This window comes from Hippopotamus amphibius, chromosome 4 (genome assembly GCF_030028045.1).
Source record: "Hippopotamus amphibius kiboko isolate mHipAmp2 chromosome 4, mHipAmp2.hap2, whole genome shotgun sequence".
Taxonomy (NCBI): domain Eukaryota; kingdom Metazoa; phylum Chordata; class Mammalia; order Artiodactyla; family Hippopotamidae; genus Hippopotamus; species Hippopotamus amphibius.
In genome coordinates this window covers 91,582,192-91,602,297 of record NC_080189.1, presented here as the reverse complement: position 1 = coordinate 91,602,297, position 20,106 = coordinate 91,582,192, and the positions used below count along the sequence as shown (strand labels likewise).

Sequence of the window (20,106 nt, the reverse complement as noted above, 5' to 3'; positions counted from 1 at the left end):
TACTCCCCTCCCCTGGACAAAAACACATACTTCATAAATATTTGTTGAATGAAAGCATGAACTGTGTCTACAGAATATTTTAAAACACTTTCAAGCAATAATAGACTAGTTTTTACCAATGGCATTTTTCACAGAACTAGAGCAAAAAACTTTAAAATTTATATGGAAACACAAAAGACCCTGAATAGGCAAAGCAATCTTGAGAAAGAAAAATGAAGCTGGAGGAATCAGACTCTCTGACTTGAGACTATACTACAAAGCTACAGTAATCAAAACAGTATGGTACTGACACAAAAACAGAAATATAGATCAACGGACTAGGAAAGAAAGCCCAGAAATAAACTCACGCACCTATAGTTAATCTATGACAAGGGAGGCAAGAATATACAATGGAGAAAAGACAGTCTCTTCAATGAGTGATGCTGGGAAAACTGGACAGCTACATGTAAAAGAATGAGATTAGAACACTACCTAACACCAAGACACAAACTCTAAATGGATCAATAATAGACTAGTTGTACCATGTTAAAGATTCAGACCTTCCAGTTATGCTGTGGGAATGTTATATATAAAAGAGCTTTAACTTGATAATCAAGTAATAATGAGTACAGAAGCAAGCTCTTCAATTTAATTTAGAAATGAATGAGGGTCATTCATATATTGGTCATAAACAAAGAACCTTTAATCTAAGCCAGTTCTTCTAAAACTTTAGTGTGCATCAGAATCACCAGGTGGGTAAGTAGATGCTGCTGATTTGGGGACCACATTTTGAGAATCACTGGCCTAATTCATAACTCAAGGAGCAAAAATGACTAAGAACTAACATGACAAAGCATCAGACTGTGCACAGAGCATTAGTCATTGTTTCACACATGCAAGAGAATTATCTTCAAATTCTGAACTTCTATTTCTTTAACCCAAAACAAAGCAAGATTATAATATGTTCTCCTGCATATGCAAAGATGAGACTTTTGACTAGCATCAAACAGGGAGTGAAATTGAGTTTTCTTAGGTTTCTTTTTCTAGGGGGAGGGAGGGAAGATGGAAGGGGATATATTGGCAGTCCTGAGCTATGCGGACTTACCCTCAGACTTTCATCTAATATCACTGTGATGAAGGCTGGGACAATACTAGCTGACCATATATGAATACCAACCCCATAAACGACATTCCACCCTAAAACCAACTGCACATCTACATTACTATAGAAAAAGAATAGAAACATATTATGATAATTTTCTAACAGAAGGGATGCTTTAATTCTATAGGCAGCAAAAATATAACAAAACTGTTAATTCTTTAAAGCAAAATAATCCTCATAGACCCTTTCCATAAATGCCTAGTCACAGAGGTGACAGTATATATTCTTAAGTTATAATGCCTTATTGCTCACTGTGAATTTAATTCCCATACCACAAAATAAGTGAAACTGAAATTTTATATCAGCAGTTAACAATGAATTTATACCACAAAACACACAAAATGATAAGCATATTCAAGAGTTTCCAGTACAATTATTCTAAGTATATTTTGCCCTCATTCTTCTGAGGCTGGCTCACTTAACGTATAAAAAGCGAAGTCGGAACCATATATTAGCAACAATAGTAATTTAACAGAATTCCAATCTAAAATAAGACAGAGTTTATTTCAAGTTCCTAACAGACCTATGTTTATCTTTAAGTCAGCAAGTGAAAACAGTAACTAAAAACATCCTGTGAAATTTTACCTCACCCAAGGAGACTAAATAGAGCAAGATAAGTGGACTTCCTGGAAGGATCATGATGACAGACAACTTTACTGAATCCTGGTACTTACCTGATGTTGAAATAACAACTTTGAGAAACCTAGGCTGGAAGTGAAAAGTATGGTCTGGAAGTGAATGCTTAGGGCTCATCCACCCAAGGACGAAACTGAATTTTACACAGTGAGACTGCCTGCAGCACCAAATAATTGACGTAACATTTACCTTTGCGCCATTTCCCATCATTTACAGAGCTCTCACTTCTGTGTTTCCTTTTATAGACAGTAATAATCATTTTAGGTATAAACCTCTTACAATGGGCAAGATTGGAACAGTCTGTTAAGAATCTTAAACAAGTTTGCCCTTACCTAAGAGGCGCCTAGGTCCAGAATCCTTACTTGCTAACTCTAACCCCATGTATTTTCTCCCAGGACTTCATGTTTAGAATAAAGTCATCAGGGACTTCCCTGGTGGCACAGTGGTTAAGAATCTGCCTGCCAATGCAGGGGACACAGATTAGATCCCTGGTCCGGGAAGACCCCACGTGCTGCGAAGCAACTAAGCCTGGGTGCCACAACTACTGAGCCTGTGCTCTAGAGCCCGTGAGCCACAACTACTGAAGCCTGTGCGCCTAGAGCCCATGCTCCGCAACAAGAAGCCACCACGGTAAGAAGCCCGCTCACCTCACCTTGACAGAGCAGCCTCTGCTCGCCGCAACTAGAGAAAGCCTGCATGGAGCAACAAAGAAAGACCCAACACGACCAAAAATAAACAAATAAATGTTAAAAAAAAAAAAAAGGTAAAAAAAATTAAAGAATAAAATCATCATCTGAACATAACTTGTTTGCTATAAAATATGGTCTTAAAGCAAGGTAAATAAAAACAAAAAAATCAGAATTTACTAGGATTAAAAAAAAAAAATCTAATAAACTTTAGTCTAATGGTGAATTTCTTTATAATTAAAATCACTTCATGATTTTTAAATAAACCGGAAATAGTTATCAAATAAGACAAGATTATTTAAAATACTACTACTTTAATACTCCTCAGTTTGGTTATTTTGTATTCTGCAAATAGGAAGCAAAGTAAAAGAAGGTAAATGATTTCAATAAGAGATAATACCAGCAGGGAAAGGAAAAAAAAAAAAAGTGAAAACAAAAAAAAATTAAAAGCAAATACAAAACAGTACCATGTTACAGTACCAAAAGTTACATGGTCATATAAACTAATTACGATCTGTATCTGTTTACAAAAGCAGGGCAATGTTTGTTTTTTTGGAGGCAAGCTGCCATGGGAAACAAATTAAATTTTAGTTTTCTGGAAAACTTAATTACATGAATCACTGAATGTGGGATAATGTAGTGATAAATGACAGTAACAAATGTATTATATTTAAAATAGAATCAGGGAGTATAGTTGCATATATTTAGCTGTGCTTGTAACGCTGAGCTTCTTTATGAGGTAAGCTGGTATTTGTTTTTAATCTTTGACTAGGAACCTTTTTTTAAGATGGTTTCAGAAATTCTGCTTTATTATTGTTTCAGAGCATTGGAGTTAACTGAAGCAAAATTCAGCAGTTTTTCCTCATACTTCAAAAATTGTTACTTATTAGAAAAAGAAAAACATAATACTGTAAATTTGAATGCAATGTTTAACTGAACTTTCCTGAGCCTGGTTCATTATAAAATAAGAAGACTAGAGACAATGAAGTCCAGAATCCCTTTCACTCTAAAGGCTACCATTCAGTGCTTCTCTGTTCAGACCTCAGTAAGTTACAGTGCACTGTAAATTAAATGAATGTTTTCATCATGAAATAGTACAAACAGGAGTTTGCATAAATAAAAGTCTCCGTGAAAAATTTTAAAAAGGTAACTTTTAAAAATATTTCCATAGATAAGCATATATTCTACCTGTAAAACCTAAAAATGGATGGCAACACTTTCTCAAAATATAAAATATTAGAGCAGTAGTTTCTTTTAAAAGCCAAAAACTATTTAAGTCACAGTGAAAAATATAGGCAAAAGGAATCTGCATGGATGCTTTTTCTTAAACAAAAATATAAATATTCCTCCTGAGAATGTTTCTTGCCCTCTTTCAGCCTAAAATTCTTTCGATCAATCATCTGAGAAACATTTTTTATAATTTCCAACTCTAAAAAACGCTTAAACTTCTATTACTATACTGTTTTTTCCTTAAACAATGTGTTTTATATATAAATTCATAAATCACGTTTTGAAGCTACTCACTTAAAATGAAGATCTTTGAAAGTAAAATGGGTTTCAACAATTCCTGTAGTTTTCACTCGAGTTCTAAGAACGTCTTGTTGAGTTGGGATATAATTTGGTTGTGCAATTCTGTCCAAGTCATTCAAATAGCTGAAAAGATAAACAACAATATGCTAATAGTTAACACTGATCTAAATCAAAGAGTAAAACATTTTGATGCATGCAATACTCCAGATTCCTGGAAGTTTTTACATTTCTGTGTAATGATGTAATGTGACCAATTTGAATATATATCTTATACAACTCTCGCTGAAATGAAAATGTTTATACTTCTCCAGCCGCAAAGTTCCTTAAATATTGCAGTAATTCTCCTTGCTGGAAAAGAAAAAGTAATAACTTCATAGATACCCAAACTCACTGAATACCATGAATCTGCCCCTTAAAAACTCTTCATTATACTTTTTTGATGTAGCACTGTGTTGATGTTCCAGACGTTCCTCTTTTGTCGAGGATCTGGAAAGCCTTCCTAAGCAGTGAGGCAATTCCTGGCCAAAGGCTGAGTTCATTTTGCTCCTTTTCAACCAACCCTAAGTTCCCTACAGGAAAACACTATACGTGCTCTTGTACTTGACATTTTACTGGCTCAATGAATCAATATTCATATTTTACTTCTCAATGCTTTCAGTCACTCATTCAACATCTCTGCCAATGATGCAAAATATGTTGTGCTAGAAAAATGTAGTGGTGTCACACCATGCAATTCTTTTATTTTGTGTCCGATTACATAGTAGAATCAATAATGTTACAGTCCAGCTATGGAGAGATTAAGGTGAACCTGAGTGGTTAAAGAGGGCTTCAGGAATAATGGGGAGCATAAACAGAAATCTGAAAGGTGCAACGGATAAAAGGGAATGTCATTCACATCAGGAAAAGCAGTAGAACAGTAAGGCGGTAGGAACAGTCACATCTTGTACCTCAGAAAATAAGTCCAGTAGTAGGCTATGCATGGAATTAACCCTCAGGTCAGCTGAATGTGGGGAGCATCACTGCAGTGTCTTCTAACACTAGAATGGAACAGTGCAAGATAATTTAGAAGATACATCTAGGTGTATGACAGAGAGGCACCAACTTGTGCAACTTTAATTGATGTTATCCTCTGAAACTGTTCCTTAGCCATTTTGAATGGGGTCTTACAAACAAAAGGAGCTCAATAAATATTTGATTTGTGGAGACGGAGCTGGAAAGCCATCCGGTGAATTAGTCATCAAAATGTTTTAGACAGTTAAGTGTATGTATGTGATATTGATACTAGAATAGAGATGACAGCTGGAGTTATATTATGCATTATATTTACTGAATTTAAAATAATCTTAATGTACTACTCCACTGGTGAAAATCACCCATACTGTGTTTTTAGTCCCATATATATAATGTTCAACTTATTGTAAGAAAATCTGACTTAAAAAACAAAACAGACCATGGCAAGATTTTACTAACTGTCCCTTTGAGATAGTGAGCTGTTCTTAGTGAAAATATACTCTGATTACACTTTGCTTAAAACTGCTGTAGTTCTAATAACCTCTAAAAATAACGCACATTTACATTTCAACAAGACAAAAGAAAAACAGGCATTGTGAAAAACTCTGTTTTAAAAGATCTCAAATTTAAAATGTAAATTGGTGGTTAGATGGTCTTAATGGCAACTCTGCAGCATCCCCCATCTCCAGTCAAGAATTCAGAAATCAAGATGCCTGGTAACTACTACAGAGAAAAAAGATTTTTATGACTTCCTTCATTCTTGAAAAATGGCTCCATTATTGCCATCTTAAGATCAGAACTACTAGTAATGAAATAATGGAGAGCCAGAGTGACATTTCTTTCAGTGTATGTCCAAGCATTGTGCACAGGACAAAGGGTCTTGGTAAATATACTGAGGGGGGTCCAGGAAGAAAGAGGGAAATGAACTTCAATTGTTGTACCTGAGAAGCACCCCTTAATTACTTAAATAGCTCCCCATGGTGGGCTCAGCTTAGAACAGCCTTCTCACCATAAGTGATTTCCATTTAGATCTTTCTGCAGGTTCTGGTGGTGCCAAAGCAAGTACTGTGGACTAGGAGTTGTGTTCTTGCACTAAGAAATTTTTTTTCTAATTTTCTAGCTTCTGTAAAATGTGGTTTACTAATTTAAGGGCATATTGCGTGATGACCATGTATCAGGCAATGGAGATAGGACACTGGGCAAAAAAAGACCTTAATGAATTTACAGTGTAGTGGCAGAGATAAAAAAGAATCAAACAGTCTCAATATAAGTCAAATTACCTCAAAATAAATGTAAATCTGTGAGTGCTATGAAAGAAAATACATCATATCATGAGTACGTAACAGAGAGGCAAAGGCCTACTCATTGAGGCAAAGAATATTTCCTTGTGGAAATAAAGACGCCAGTTGGAGAGACAGGCTATACAGCAATCAGAAGATGTCACATATACATATATAAACTACATACATCATAATATATATATGTTTATATACTTGTAAAACACTAGAAGTGCATATTAAGAAATACAGCATTATAAAGATTGTGATGGGTTACACAATAATTTGTGTTACTTATTCACTCACACTAAATCATTTACCTAACACTGAGTACTCTGTCATGCAATACATGACATGCTACAAGATAATTACATCCTCGTGAGCCACACCCATTTCTTTTCCACTGTGGAAAAGTATGTGTATTACCTAGACCTTCTACTATCTGTCACCTTCTATTTAATCCTCACTGTGTCCCTAAGAGCCAACAGCTCTGTCAAGAAAACGGAATAATTCTGGAAATAAAATTAGTGCAAGGCACATGTTTCTACTCATATCATCTTTGACATGTCTGAGTATGTGTGCCAAATGATAGAAACAAATTTTTTTTTTTTTAATTCTATGCAGATCACCAAACAGAAAGCTCCCTGATTAGGTTTTCGGCAGATTTTTCTTCTAAAAGAAAGAAGACTTAGATATCTGTAAACAATGTCTAATGCAACAGGGCACACACAATTGACAACTTTCAAGTGTACAGCTATTTTATTTTCATCAGTGAGAAAATATCTTGGGATCCCCATGCAGCCCTTCAAACGGGGTGCCTGTCACTCAAGGTGCCTGTCACCGGAGAAGTAATTTCTTAGGCACATTAGTAAACAAAAAGCGCTCAAATCAGTTATCCTCCCCTTTGGTTAGCCCCAGGCAAACAAACTAGAGATAAACCCAAGTTCGGAGTGAACTTTGGGAAGTTCCAATTACTTTCTTGGAAATATACTGGAAACCATTCCATTCTGCATGTTTCATTTAGAGTTACATAAGCATGAGTCTCTTGAGACAACTTTTGAAGGCAAAGGAAATACCAGCCTTGCAACCTACAAACGCACACAGAGAAGACAGAAAAAGTTTTTGAAATATTGTCATCCTGAACATCCTGAGTTGTACAAGAATGTGTCAGCCAATTCTGCATTAAAACTGACTTGGAGGTATATTGGACTTCCAAGTCATTACTCATGAGAGCGTAGTTCTGAAGTTATGATTACTTACTATGCTGCAGAATCATTAAGCTGGTACTCTCGGGATCTGCTGAAGCAGGCTTGTACACCACTGTCTTTCCACAACCTCTTTATAACTCCAGCAAGTTCTGTAGTCATGAAGCCTTCCTCAGCTGCGCCAGCAAGTACAAAGAGTTGGCGGGCATCATCCTGAATGTTGAAAGTCCATTTTTATTTAGAAAGTAAAAAGGCAGACCACTACAGATACAATACATTATAGATTACAAGAAGTGCCATGCTGAATTTCCTTTATGCTTTTTATCGGTGTCATAACTCGGATGTCTCTAAAACACCACTCAAAAAGTTGGCTTAATCAAAAAAGCATAATCTTAAATCATGAGTCCGTGTTTTGCGATACCAGTTAACAGCTATCAAGGCACTAAGAAGCTGAAAGAATGACAACACTTACAGCACAAGAGGGAATATTAAGCACCTGCCCACTGACAGCCTGCTGTACACTGAAGATGACCACTTTGGAGAAAACAGAGGAATGTATGTTTTGCTCCCCTCTCCCCCCCCCACCAAAATGTTTCTAATCTAAAAAACACATTAACACCATTAGAGGTTATTTTTAAAATCTGTTAGTTTATGATATACCTTGTAGATACAGAGTAAGTTCAGGGAAGGGAGAAATCAATGTGGAATAAAGCAGGAAGAGTTCCACAGAATGGTCTGAGATTTTCAGAAGACCTTGAAGTATCTATACATTAAAATCAGTGGGCCAGGAGGTGGGGATGATAAGCACAGTTTTGGAGCAGAAATACTCATGTCACGTATAGAAGACAGCATGCCAAAGTTTTTAAATGAAGCAATACTGCACATAAATTTAATTAAATTTTGCTTAAGTTTTGAGGCTACAATATTTACAGTTATTCTGATCCATAGGTAATCAAGCCCATTAGGTCAGTGTTGTCCAAAAGAGATATGAGCCACTGATGCAATTCTAAATTTTCTTAATAGCACATTTTAAAAAGTGTAAAAAAAAATAAAAAGGTAAATTCAATTCTAATAATATATTTTATTTAACCTATATATAAAATATCATTTCAACATGTAATCAATATAAACTTGAGATATTTCTTATTTTTATAGATATTTAGTCTTTGAAATGTGGTGTTTCTTATATACAGACAACACATCCCAATTCAGATTAGACACATTTCAAATACTCAATAGCCACACATGGGTAGTAGCTACAGTGCTCTATAATACAACTCTAGTCTTTAGGTAATAACACAGTTAATACAAAAATAAGGGAGATGTGAAGTTACCATCTTCACAAAGATTCTTTTTTGGCCTGAGATTTGCAGCTTTATATGAACTGGGTAGACAATCCGTAATTTTTCTCTAGGGGCATTTTTCCAATGTGGTGTAGTAGCTCTTCATGAAGTGATGGCACATATTATGATAAGGTGTACAGAAGGGAAGCATTTGGTGACAGAGGCTAGCAGAGGGTACTAGCTGACAATATAAATTCATGCTACTGCCAATTTGTGAAACATTTTCTTTTCAGATGGAACCCATCGTGAGAAATAATTAAGTCACTCAGCATGGGAACATATTATTCAAACATATGTTTCCCTTTTTAGTCACAAGAGAAATGCAAGCAAGTAACACGTACAATATCCTTAATAAACCCCATCAAAACGCAATTTCAAGTCACTGAATCGACTTGAAATTGAATGAGTGCTAAGTTATTCTTAGCACCATTTACTTAATTCCAGTAAACAGTTATTCAGGTTTCCAAATAATGACTTATATATGAGAAAATTCTAACTTTGGTCATTTTTTTTTTATTATTATTATTTTGGGGGTACACCAAGTTCAATCATCTGTTTTTATACACATATACCCGTGGTCATTTTTAAGTAAGTGACATCAAACATACTTTTCTCCATCCATTTTAGAGAAGTGCTTTGTACTTAAGTGAGCTTTAAAATGAGCTTTCATTATGATAAATTTATTCAATTTCAATAAAATTTGTTGATAGAAAAGACTAATGCCCTCTGGTATGGGTCATAAGATCACATTCTCCTCAAACTTTCCAGGAAAGAAGGCTGAAGAAAACACCTGGGAAACTTTGGAAGCTCTATTTATAAACTATATTCTCTCTGCAGCATTAAAAAATGTCTCCTCTTCACAAAATGTAAAATAGTCTCTTTTCTTTAAAAAAATCAACTGGAATACTCATCTCCATGTCAGTAGCAGGACATTCAAATGTCTGCAGATGAGCTTTAAGTAATAAATTTAAGCAGGAAGGTACTTTAGAAATTATTCTACCTAACTTGTTTTGTATAAAAAGAACCTGAGGCACAAACAGACTGTGCAATTTATTTAAAGTTCTATGGATAATTAGTCACCCAATCACACATATTAGTCAACAATTACTAAGTAGTGACTGCTTAAGACAAGATAAATTTGAAAACTGCAGAATGATGACAATAATCCTATCTTGTCACGGACCGAAGTCTTTTCAAGATTCATGTAAAAATGTTACTTAATATTTAAGGGGGACTTCCCTGGTGGTGCAGTGGCTAAGAATCCGCCTGCCAATACAGGGGACACGGGTTTGATCCCAGGTCTCAGAAGATCCCACATGCTGCAGAGCAACTAAGCCTGTGTGCCACAACTACTGAGCCTGCGCTCTAGAGCCCATGCTCCGCAACAAGAGAAGCCACCGCAATGAGAAGCCTGTGCACCAAAACAAAGAGTAGCCCCCGCTCACCACAACTAGAGAAAATCCATGGGCAGCAATGAAGACACAACAGAGCTGAAAAGCAAGCAAACAAACAAAAACCCTAAAAAAACATTTAAGAAAGAAAGACAAACTTGCGTGTACCAAAGCAGTTTACAGGAACTCTTTTTGTGGTCTTAAAATAAATTTGTCAGGCAAATATTTGCAAGTAGCAAGAAAAAATCCTTGGATGCAGCTGAGTTAGTATGTTTTCAAATGACTAAGAACTGAATGAAATAAGATGGTTTAAAGAATGTAAGTTCTAGTTCATATAACTGCATGTTTGGGGAACTCAGGAAGGAGATACAAAATGCTCTCCTCTTAAGAGACACATAATAGCCTCTTCACACACACTGATGATCAGGGAGCAACTGTTACTTAGCGACAATACATTTTATTTGAAGCCGTCACCTGCTTTATGAGAATTATGGGGAAGAGAGGGCTTTGAGGGACCATGATGGCTGTCTTCTGATATTTCAAGGATCATTTAAAGGTAAGAAAGAGTAGACTTTGTGCTTAGGCACAGAGCAGAAAAAGAATTCTTACGGCAAAAGATACAACATTTCAATTCAATAAGAACACTTTTTAACAACCAAAACCATCCAAAGAAACAAAAAGAGGGAGAGTGAGACTGAAATTTTTAAGCAAAGGCTAGATGATTATTTACTGCAATATAGCAGACAGAATTTAAGAATCAGATGAAGAGTTTAAACAGAAAACATCAGAAAGCCCTTCTACAATAGAGGCTAAATAATATGATGAAGAAGTGTTAAAAAGTTGTGACACCTTTGAATTTTTGGCTGCAGGGATAATAACATATTGATGTTATGATGGATATATGTATAGAAATCCTTTGTTTCAATGGTTTAGCATAATTATTTCATTAGTAACATGAGTCAATACTGAACACCATATACAATGAGAATTACTCATATATTTAATCTACCACATTTCTACAGCATACATACTCATACATTTAATACTCAAACATTTAAGACAACTATTTTGCTTTTACCAAAGTTAATGTACTCATAAGGGAATCTTGAGATCTTTAGTTGACGTCCCCTCTCCACGGCTCCTGGTGCTAATCCCAGAAGTTAAAAGAATTGTTTTAAGAAATAAACAAATGTAAAACTTGTTTTTCCTCTAAAAACAGAAATGTAACCAAAGTAAAAATGACTGAGGCAAGGAAATAGAAAGTCATTTTTCTTTTTTCTCCCATAACACTACTTGGGGGGGGGGGGGGGGAGGGGGGTTACTAAAAATAAAATAATCTAAGTTAATTTTAACTAAATTGCAGATGGCAAAATTTCTGATTCAACTGCAGTGAGCATGGGCTTCATTATGTCAGGAAGAGAAATTATAATAAATATGTTACACAGATATAGCTTTTATATATATTTTATGTATATATTTATGAATCTTATAAATGTATATATTCTTAATTTTCAAATTAATAAAGTAAATATTTAAGTGTTCTTTGTATGGACAATAGAACCTATTGTCAAAAGACAGACAAATATGTAATAAATAATACATGAATTGAGCAAAGCAAAAAAATACTGTGCTGTAGGCACATAATACATTTCAAATGAAGGTGAATATCACTTTGTCACATATATAAATCAGTACTTCTCAGAATCAAAAACAACATAATAACTTCATCTTAGTTCTCAAACATAAACCAGACTACTACTATAAATAATTCAAATATTCATCTGGAAGAATAACAAGTAGAAACAACTAAAAACATTCTGAAAAAGAATGCTGGGGAAAGAAGGAGGAAATAATCAGATATTAAAAGCCTACAATATGTAGAACACTGGTATTCATGCAGACCAATAGAGGGAAAAAAGTCCCAAATCTGAACTTACATGATAAAGGTGGCAAGATAAATCGGTAGGAAAGAATGCAATTATTCAAAAAACACTTGTGAATAATTAGACAGCCATCTGAAGAGAAAAAAAATAATATAGATCCTTATTCCATGCATACAACAAAGTTTCAGAGGGATTAAAGAACTAACATAGAAACAATGTTGAAATTCACTCCCCTAAAATTTTTTTAAAGTAGCATGAATATTTGGTAAATCTTTGGTTGAGAGAAGATTTCCTAAATTTAAACATAATGGAAGAAACAACAGGGAAAATTTTTAAAAATGAAAACCTAAGATTAAAGGCAATACGCCAAATGTGAGAGAACATTTGCATTAGTGGACAAAGGGTTAATACAGATGTACATACAAACAAGCAAGTAGATAGTCAAAACACCAAGACTCCAATCGGTAAATGAATACAGGATAAAATAAGCCACTAACATACAGAAATAAAAACAGAGTCAATAAAGATGTGGAAAACTGCATGGTTATATTAAAAAAATTGAAACTGCAAATTAAATTGAAATAAGACTTACTAATAAATTAGCCAATATTTAAAAAATGTAAGACGGCAAAATTTTTGGCTACCCAGAGTGCTAAGAAAAGGTGCTGCTGCTAGGAAAGTAAATTCAAACAGCCTTTCTCAAAAGCAATCTGGCAAATCTGGCAGACAGACATAATCTAATTAATGAAATAAATTTAAAAATTAGAGGAAGAGAAAAGTGCCCATTATGCTGGAGCATGCTGAGGTCTAGGGGAGAAAGACAGCTTAAGCCAATTCAAGGCAAGGTTTTCTGTTCCTTACAGCCCACCTTATTCCAAGGAAGTGTTTCTTGAGCTTTCTAGGATGAAAGATCAGTCTTGTGTTTTATTTTCTTTTGTTTCCAATCTTTCAGAATTAATACTATTGGAAAAATAATTTAAATGACATAAAATATAAATACATTTTTGCCAACTATCAGAGTTAACATATAAATTACTCTGTCAAATGCTATAAGTTTGTCAAATCGCCTCCCCTACTTCTGTACTCCCCTGCACACATGCTTACGTGCAGGCACTGTCCATGAACCACACTCTGAGCAGTACAGTTCTAAGTGATGCAATGCTTAAGACATGTTGATAGGCCCCTGTTCAGTGCTTCCCTAACTGCACATTATTAAAAACAAAATAACCTAATTTATCAATATACTGTTACCCACAGATTGACTACACTCATTATGAGAGTTCTGAAAGGATATTAGGCACAAAATTGGATTGCTTTATGCCAGCTTTGTTTCCTCTCATTTTAAATAACTAATGTGTACTCTGCTTTGAAACTCTGCTAACTGCCAAATATGAAGGAAACCACAGCAAATTAGTCACTGTCTCTTAAAATTTTACATCTTTTTGGTCAATTCTCACCCAATTAACCTACATATTAAAATGTAATTCCAATCAAGATACTGAAGAGCTTTTTTTGTTTTGTTTCAACAGGGATATGAGGAATTAAGTTGATTCCCAAGGTCATCTGGAAGAGAAATGCATACTAGCCTTGATAATTTGGTTAAAATAGAATCCAAATTGGAAAAGGAGTAAAAGTGTCATTATTTGCAGATGACATGATACTATATATAGAAAACCCTAAAGATGCTATAAGAAAACTACTAGAGTTAATCACAGAATTTGGTGAAGTTGCAGGATACAAAATTAATGCACAGAAATCTCCTGCATTCTTATACACTAACAATGAAAAATCAGAAAGAAAAATTAAGGAAACACTCCCATTTACCACTGCAACAAAAGAATAAAATGCCTGGGAATAAACCTACCTAAGGAGGCAAAAGCCCTGTATGCAGAAAATTTATAAGACATTGATGAAAGAAATGAAAGATGACACAAACAGATGGAGAGATATATACCATGTTCTTGGATTGGAAGAGTCAACTTTGTGAAAATGACTATACTACCCAAAACAATCTATAGATTGACTGCAATCCCTATCAAGTTACCAATGGCATTTTTCACAGAACTAGAACAAAAAATTATACAATTTATATGGAAACACAAAAGACCCTGAACAGCCAAAGCAATCTTGAGAAGGAAAGACAGAGCTAGTGGAATCAGGCTCCCTGACTTCAAACTACACTACAAGGCTACAGTGATCAAGACAGTATGGTACTGGCACAAAAACAGAAATATAGATCAATGGAACAGGACAGAAAGCCCAGAGGTAAACCCATGTACATATGGTCACCTTATCTTCGACAAAAGAGGCCAGAATATACAATGGAGAAAAGACAACCTCTTCAATAAGTAGTGCTGGGAAAATTGGACAGTTAATTGTAAAAGAATGAATTTAGAACATTCCCTAACACCATACACAAAAATAAATTCAAAATGGATCAAAGACCTAAATGTAAGGCCTGACACTATAAAACTCTTAGAGGAAAACACAGGCACAACACTCTATGACATAAATGACAGCAAGATCTTTTTTTGACCCACCTCCTAAAGGAAATAAAAACAAAAATAAACAAATGGGACCTAATGAAACTTAAAAGCTTTTGCACAACAAAAGAAACCATACATATGATGAAAAGACAGTCCTTGGAGTGGGAGAAAATATTTGCCAACGAAGCAACCGATAAAGGATTAATCTCCAAACTATATAAGCAGCTCATGCAGCTCAATATCAGAAAAACAACCAACCCCGTCCAAAAATGAGCAGAAGATCTAAGCAGACATTTCTCCAAAGAAGACATACAGATTGCCAACAAACACATGAAAAGATGCTCAACATCACTAATCATTAGAGAAATGTAAATCAAAACTACAATGAGGTTATCACCTCATACCAGTCAGATTGGCCATCATCAAAAAATCTAGGAACAATAAATGCTGGAGGTTGTGCAGAAAAGGGAACCCTCCTGTACTGCTGGTAGGACTGTAAAGTGATACAGCCACTATGGAAAACAGTATGCAACTTCCTCAAAAAACTAAAACTAGAACTCTCATATGACCCAGCAATCCCACTCAATACCCAGAGAAAACCATAATTCAAAAAGATACATGGACCACAATGTTCAATGCGGCACTATTTACAACAGCAAGGACATGGAAACAACCTAAATGTCCATCCACAGACGAATGGATAAAGAAGATGTGGCACATATATACAATGGAATATTACTCGGCCAAAAAAAGGAATGAAATGGAGTTATTTGTAGTGAGGTAGATGGACCTAGAGTCTGTCATACAGAGTGAAGTAAGTCAGAAAGAGAAAAACAAATACCGTATGCTAACACATATAAATGGATTCTGAAAATATGGTACTGCTGAACTCAGTGGCAGAAGAAGAATACAGACGCAGATGTAGAGAACAGACTTCAGGACATGGGAAGCGGGAAGGAGAAGCTAGGACAAAGTGAAAGAGTAGTATTGACATTTATACACTACCAAATGTAAAATAGCTAGCTAGCGGGAAGCAACTGCATAACATAGGGAGATCAACTTGATGATTGGTGATGACCTAGAGGGTCATAGGGATAGGGAGGGTGGGGATATGGGGATATATGTATCAATACAGCTGATTCGCTTTATTGTACAGTGGAAACTGGCACAACAGCATAGAGCCATTATACTCCAATAAAGATGAAAAGGGGGAAAAAGAAAAGAGCAATGGGATGGGTGCACTTACCCCACCAGATACCAATATCCTATAAAGCAAGGGAAACTAAAATAATGTGACTCTGACAAAAATAATAATAGTGTAATCATTATAAATAACAATAGCAATAACATTTATTGAGCGTCTATTATGACCAAGGCATGTGGTAAAGGCTTGTCATTATTTCTCATAATCCTGTAAGGTAGGTGTTATTACTACTTCCATCTTATGATGAAAATAAGTGACTGAGCTGGGGAAGAAAAGAATATATCCATGAAAAAAAATGGGAGTCTTAGAAACACACCCAATTTAATGTTGGGGAAGCATTTTCTTTTTTTATTTTATTTTATTTTTTTATTATTTTTTGGGGGGTACACCAAGTTCAATCATGTTTTTATACACATATCCCCGTATTCCCTCCCTTCCTTGACTCCCCCCGCCTCGAGTCCCCCCCACCCTCCCCGCCCCAGTCCTCTAAGGCATCTTCCATCCTCGAGTTGGACTCCCTTTGTTATACAACAACTTCCCACTGACTATCTATTTTACAGTTGGTAGTATATATATGTCTGTGCTACTCTCTCGGGGGAAGCATTTTCAACACACTCAGTTATGGAGTATTGAATACATTGCTGTAGGCAAGAGATGATCAGATTATAAAATATATTTAGATTCCACCTAGGAAGAGACACAAACAACATTTCCAGGTGAGTGGAAATATTATTCTAGAAAAAGAAAATAATTTTAAAAAATAATTGTAAGCTGAAGAATGTCTAACAAGGCACAAAACACAGAAGTCAGAACTGATTGAAGAAAATTAAAAGTTCTGTAACAAGAAAAATACTGTTTCAAAAAGTAAAAGAAATATGCTGAATAAAAAATATTTGCAAAACAAGTAATATCCCTAATATTCAAAGAGACTCAATGTGAAAAAGGACAAGGGATTTAACAGAATTGAGTAAAGAACACTAGGAAGAGTCCACAGAAGAGATACAAAAAGACAAGATTCTCAACCTCACTAAAAATCAGGAAAAGAAAAAAAAAAGGAAAGATAATATTTTTCCCCAAGATATAAAAAATTAAAATGTTGATGTATCTAAGTTAATCAGACTCTGGGAAAGCTGACATGATGCACGGCTGCTAGAAAAGATTATTCACTTTGTGTTTTTTTCTGAAAACAGAAAAAACTATGGTACCTATCAAACTTAAATATCTGGTTATCCTTCGACTAAAGGCTAATACTCCCAGGAACTAATACTTTAGAAAAACAAATATATTCAGCCTTTCACTATTCTGTTTCTTCTTTTTCCTTGTTTTTGTCTAGAAAACTCTTAACACATGTTCCAATACCAAGCTCAAAGTCCCCTCCTCCTGTCTAGGCCAAGTTTAATTCATCTTTGTATTTCTTAGCACAATTTCCATTGCCTCAAAATATTTTAAAATTTGCGTAGAGGCAAGGAAACAAAGACATGGAGTAGACCAATAAGAAGCAATGAGAGAGCCTGAAGATATTTGTGTGAAAGAGTAACAAATGGCTGAAGCTAACAGAAGTGATAGTCGGAAGGTAGGAAGAAAACAAGGTACTAGGGGTACTGCTAGAGACAGTCTAAAAAGAGTGGGTGAAACTAGCACCAGTGAAACAAAAATGAGCAGAGCAAGGCCCCGTGTAGATTCCAAAGCATCAGAAAACCAGTTTAAAAAAAAAACTTGTGGTGAGAGAGCAGTTATTTCCAGTCAGTCCTGAAACTAAGCCTAAATCTGCCCCCAAAAGAACAGAAAATGACAATATCCCTCGAGAAAAAAATATGAAAATAAAAAGACCTCATAAAAAGCAGCTTGCATTGACCCTTTATTACCTCGTACGATGGAGACAATAAAAACCTTTCTAAAAATCACATGTAATATCTGAACGTAGAATACTGTACATATGAACTGAAATTGATGTAAAGTACAATTTATTCTTTATCTTAGGGTAGCTCTCTTTTGTGTAAGACTAAGAGCTCCAAAAATTTTTGCAGAATGAATAAATGATAAATGAATAAATGAATAAGTTACCACCTGAATGGACAGTCTTGATGGATAAGGCAAAAATTGTCTGGATATGATCAACTCCTATTTCAGAAAAGATAATTTATAAAAATGTTATTAATTATTATTAAAAGTGGTATTGAAATCTATTTGAAAATTTTAAATCATTACACTCATCTTTGTTTAAAAGGAAAAGCTTAGTAAATTAATATAGCCTAGCAACTTACAAAGAAATTTTAGGGTAACATTGTAAAAAATAAACCAGGTTTGCTTTACAGATTTCTCCAAAGTGTGTTCTCTGGTGTTGCTTTCATTCATTTTTTTTTCCCCTGTTAAGCACAAATTAAGCCACTATGTAAAAATAAGAACCTAGCAGACATTAAGAAGACAAAAGGTTATGGTCTCTATGCAAAAAATATTCGTAGTATTATCAGGGAGATAGCACACTCATATTGAATACATAAAAATAAAAAGGAACTATAAGAAGGGGCAGTAGTAGTAGGAGTAATACACCTACTTTGAAATATTAAAAATTTATCTAGAGATTCAATTAAAGGTTTCTGGGAAGGTCAATACCTCAGTTATTTAAAAAAAGAATCAGTGAAGATAAACCATACACAAATTTATAATAAAACTTGAAATAAACAGATTAAGCAAGCAAACTGGGACTGGTGGGAAAAGAAGAAAAAGAAAGTATCCTATGGACTGGCTGGGGCTACTTCCAATCAAACTGGAAGTAAATTCCACATTGGGCCAAATAAGGAAGCACAGGCACACTGCACTGGTTACCACCGTGTGGCAATCTTTCTATCATGTAATGTCCTGGGTTCCCGTTTCTTTACTGATAAAATAAACAGGTGGAACTAGCCTGTCTCCTAAGGTGTTTGTCCTTCTAGCTCTGAAATTCTGAAAGATATTTTCTAATAGCCAGTATTTTCTGATTCCAAAGATAAGCGATCTTGTACACTGTTTTCATTATCTGAGACTAGACTGCTTTCAGTTTGGGCATAAACACAAATAATTAGATCATTTCAGCATTCCAAATCATAAAATCAAATTCTGAAGAATGCCAGTGTAGGCAGTTTACTAAAAACTGTCATGGAGATACAGAGGGGTCCAATACACCATGTTATATAGGAGACTCTGCAATGGTTATTGAGTGGTCCAAATCATCTTATGGGATAAGGAAAGCATTCCAGCTCTAAAGGGAAGATTATGCAAACCTGTATGTTCTTACTTCACTCACTTCTAAAGCTTCTGACCTACTTCACTCATCACTATTCTTCTGGTCCTGAGACGGTTGATAAATCTATGTTGTACAGTATGGTGCTATCATGCAACCTGTTTTTTTTACTCACTAGGTCTGTTCCAAGGATTTTAGTAACTTACCGCCCGAGCCGAGTCACCGAAGTCTATCTTCAACCTCCCCATGGCCCTGATGATAGCAATGATTGACTGGATGGTGTTACTGTAGACCACTGCTTTGTACTGCTTACATTCCTCTTCTGAATAACCAGCTTCGTGGATAATTCTAACAAGGCAAAAGAAAAAGGTAACACTTACTTCCCTTGATGGAACAGTACATTTAAACTTAAAAAAAAACTGTTTTAAATCTACTTACTTCATTTGCTTCACAATTGTACTTTTCCCAGATTCACCAGCACCTAAAAAAAAGTGAAAAAAAAAAAATAAGGGATTTCTAATTTTATCACGTACATATATCCAACTCCCAACACACACTCTCTCTGTCTCTTACAGTTAACTGTTAAAAAATTTTTTTGGAGTATAGCTGATTTACACTGTTGTGTTAGTTTCTGCTGTATAGCAAAGTGAATCGGTTATATATATACATATATCCACTCTTTTTAAGATTCTCTTCCCATATAGGTCATTACAGACTACTGAGTAGAGTTCCCTGTGCTATACAGTAGGTCCTTGTTAGTTATCTATTATATACATAGTAGTGTATATATGTCGATCTCTATCTTCCAATCTACCCCTCTTTCCCCCAAGCTTGTTTTTTACAACTGTGATTGAATTTTTTAACATCAAAATGACCTTTATTGGTTTCCAAACACACAGAAAATTTCTTAAAAATAAATTCCATCTGTTTATTACATTATAATATTTAAACTCAACTGCAAAAAAATGCTTTCATCATTGTTTTTTATGTATTTCCTAAAGTATTAAAAAAATTATTCTATAACTTACACTGAAGCAATATAAACTAATTTTATTCAGGATTTTGCTCCCCATTGGAAGATGTTTAACTGGCC

The 20,106-nt window shown here is 34.9% G+C and overlaps 1 protein-coding gene and 1 long non-coding RNA gene across 2 annotated transcripts in view; one reads left to right on the top strand and one right to left on the bottom strand.

Annotated features, from left to right (window-relative positions):
• Nucleotides 1–19,278, top strand: part of LOC130850977 (uncharacterized) — a 143,891-nt gene extending 124,613 nt beyond the window's left edge. Inside the window, exon 4 of the long non-coding RNA XR_009053088.1 lies at nucleotides 19,192–19,278. This is a non-coding gene — a long non-coding RNA (uncharacterized LOC130850977). The remainder of the gene's footprint in view (nucleotides 1–19,191) is intronic.
• GNAI1 (G protein subunit alpha i1) overlaps nucleotides 1–20,106 on the bottom strand; it is an 86,855-nt gene that overhangs the window by 12,380 nt on the left and 54,369 nt on the right. Inside the window, exons 2-5 of the mRNA XM_057730597.1 lie at nucleotides 19,452–19,494; nucleotides 19,220–19,361; nucleotides 7,542–7,699; nucleotides 3,988–4,116 (exon numbers count right to left, since the gene is read on the bottom strand). Coding sequence (XP_057586580.1) covers nucleotides 3,988–4,116; nucleotides 7,542–7,699; nucleotides 19,220–19,361; nucleotides 19,452–19,494 — 472 coding nt within the window. The remainder of the gene's footprint in view (nucleotides 1–3,987; nucleotides 4,117–7,541; nucleotides 7,700–19,219; nucleotides 19,362–19,451; nucleotides 19,495–20,106) is intronic.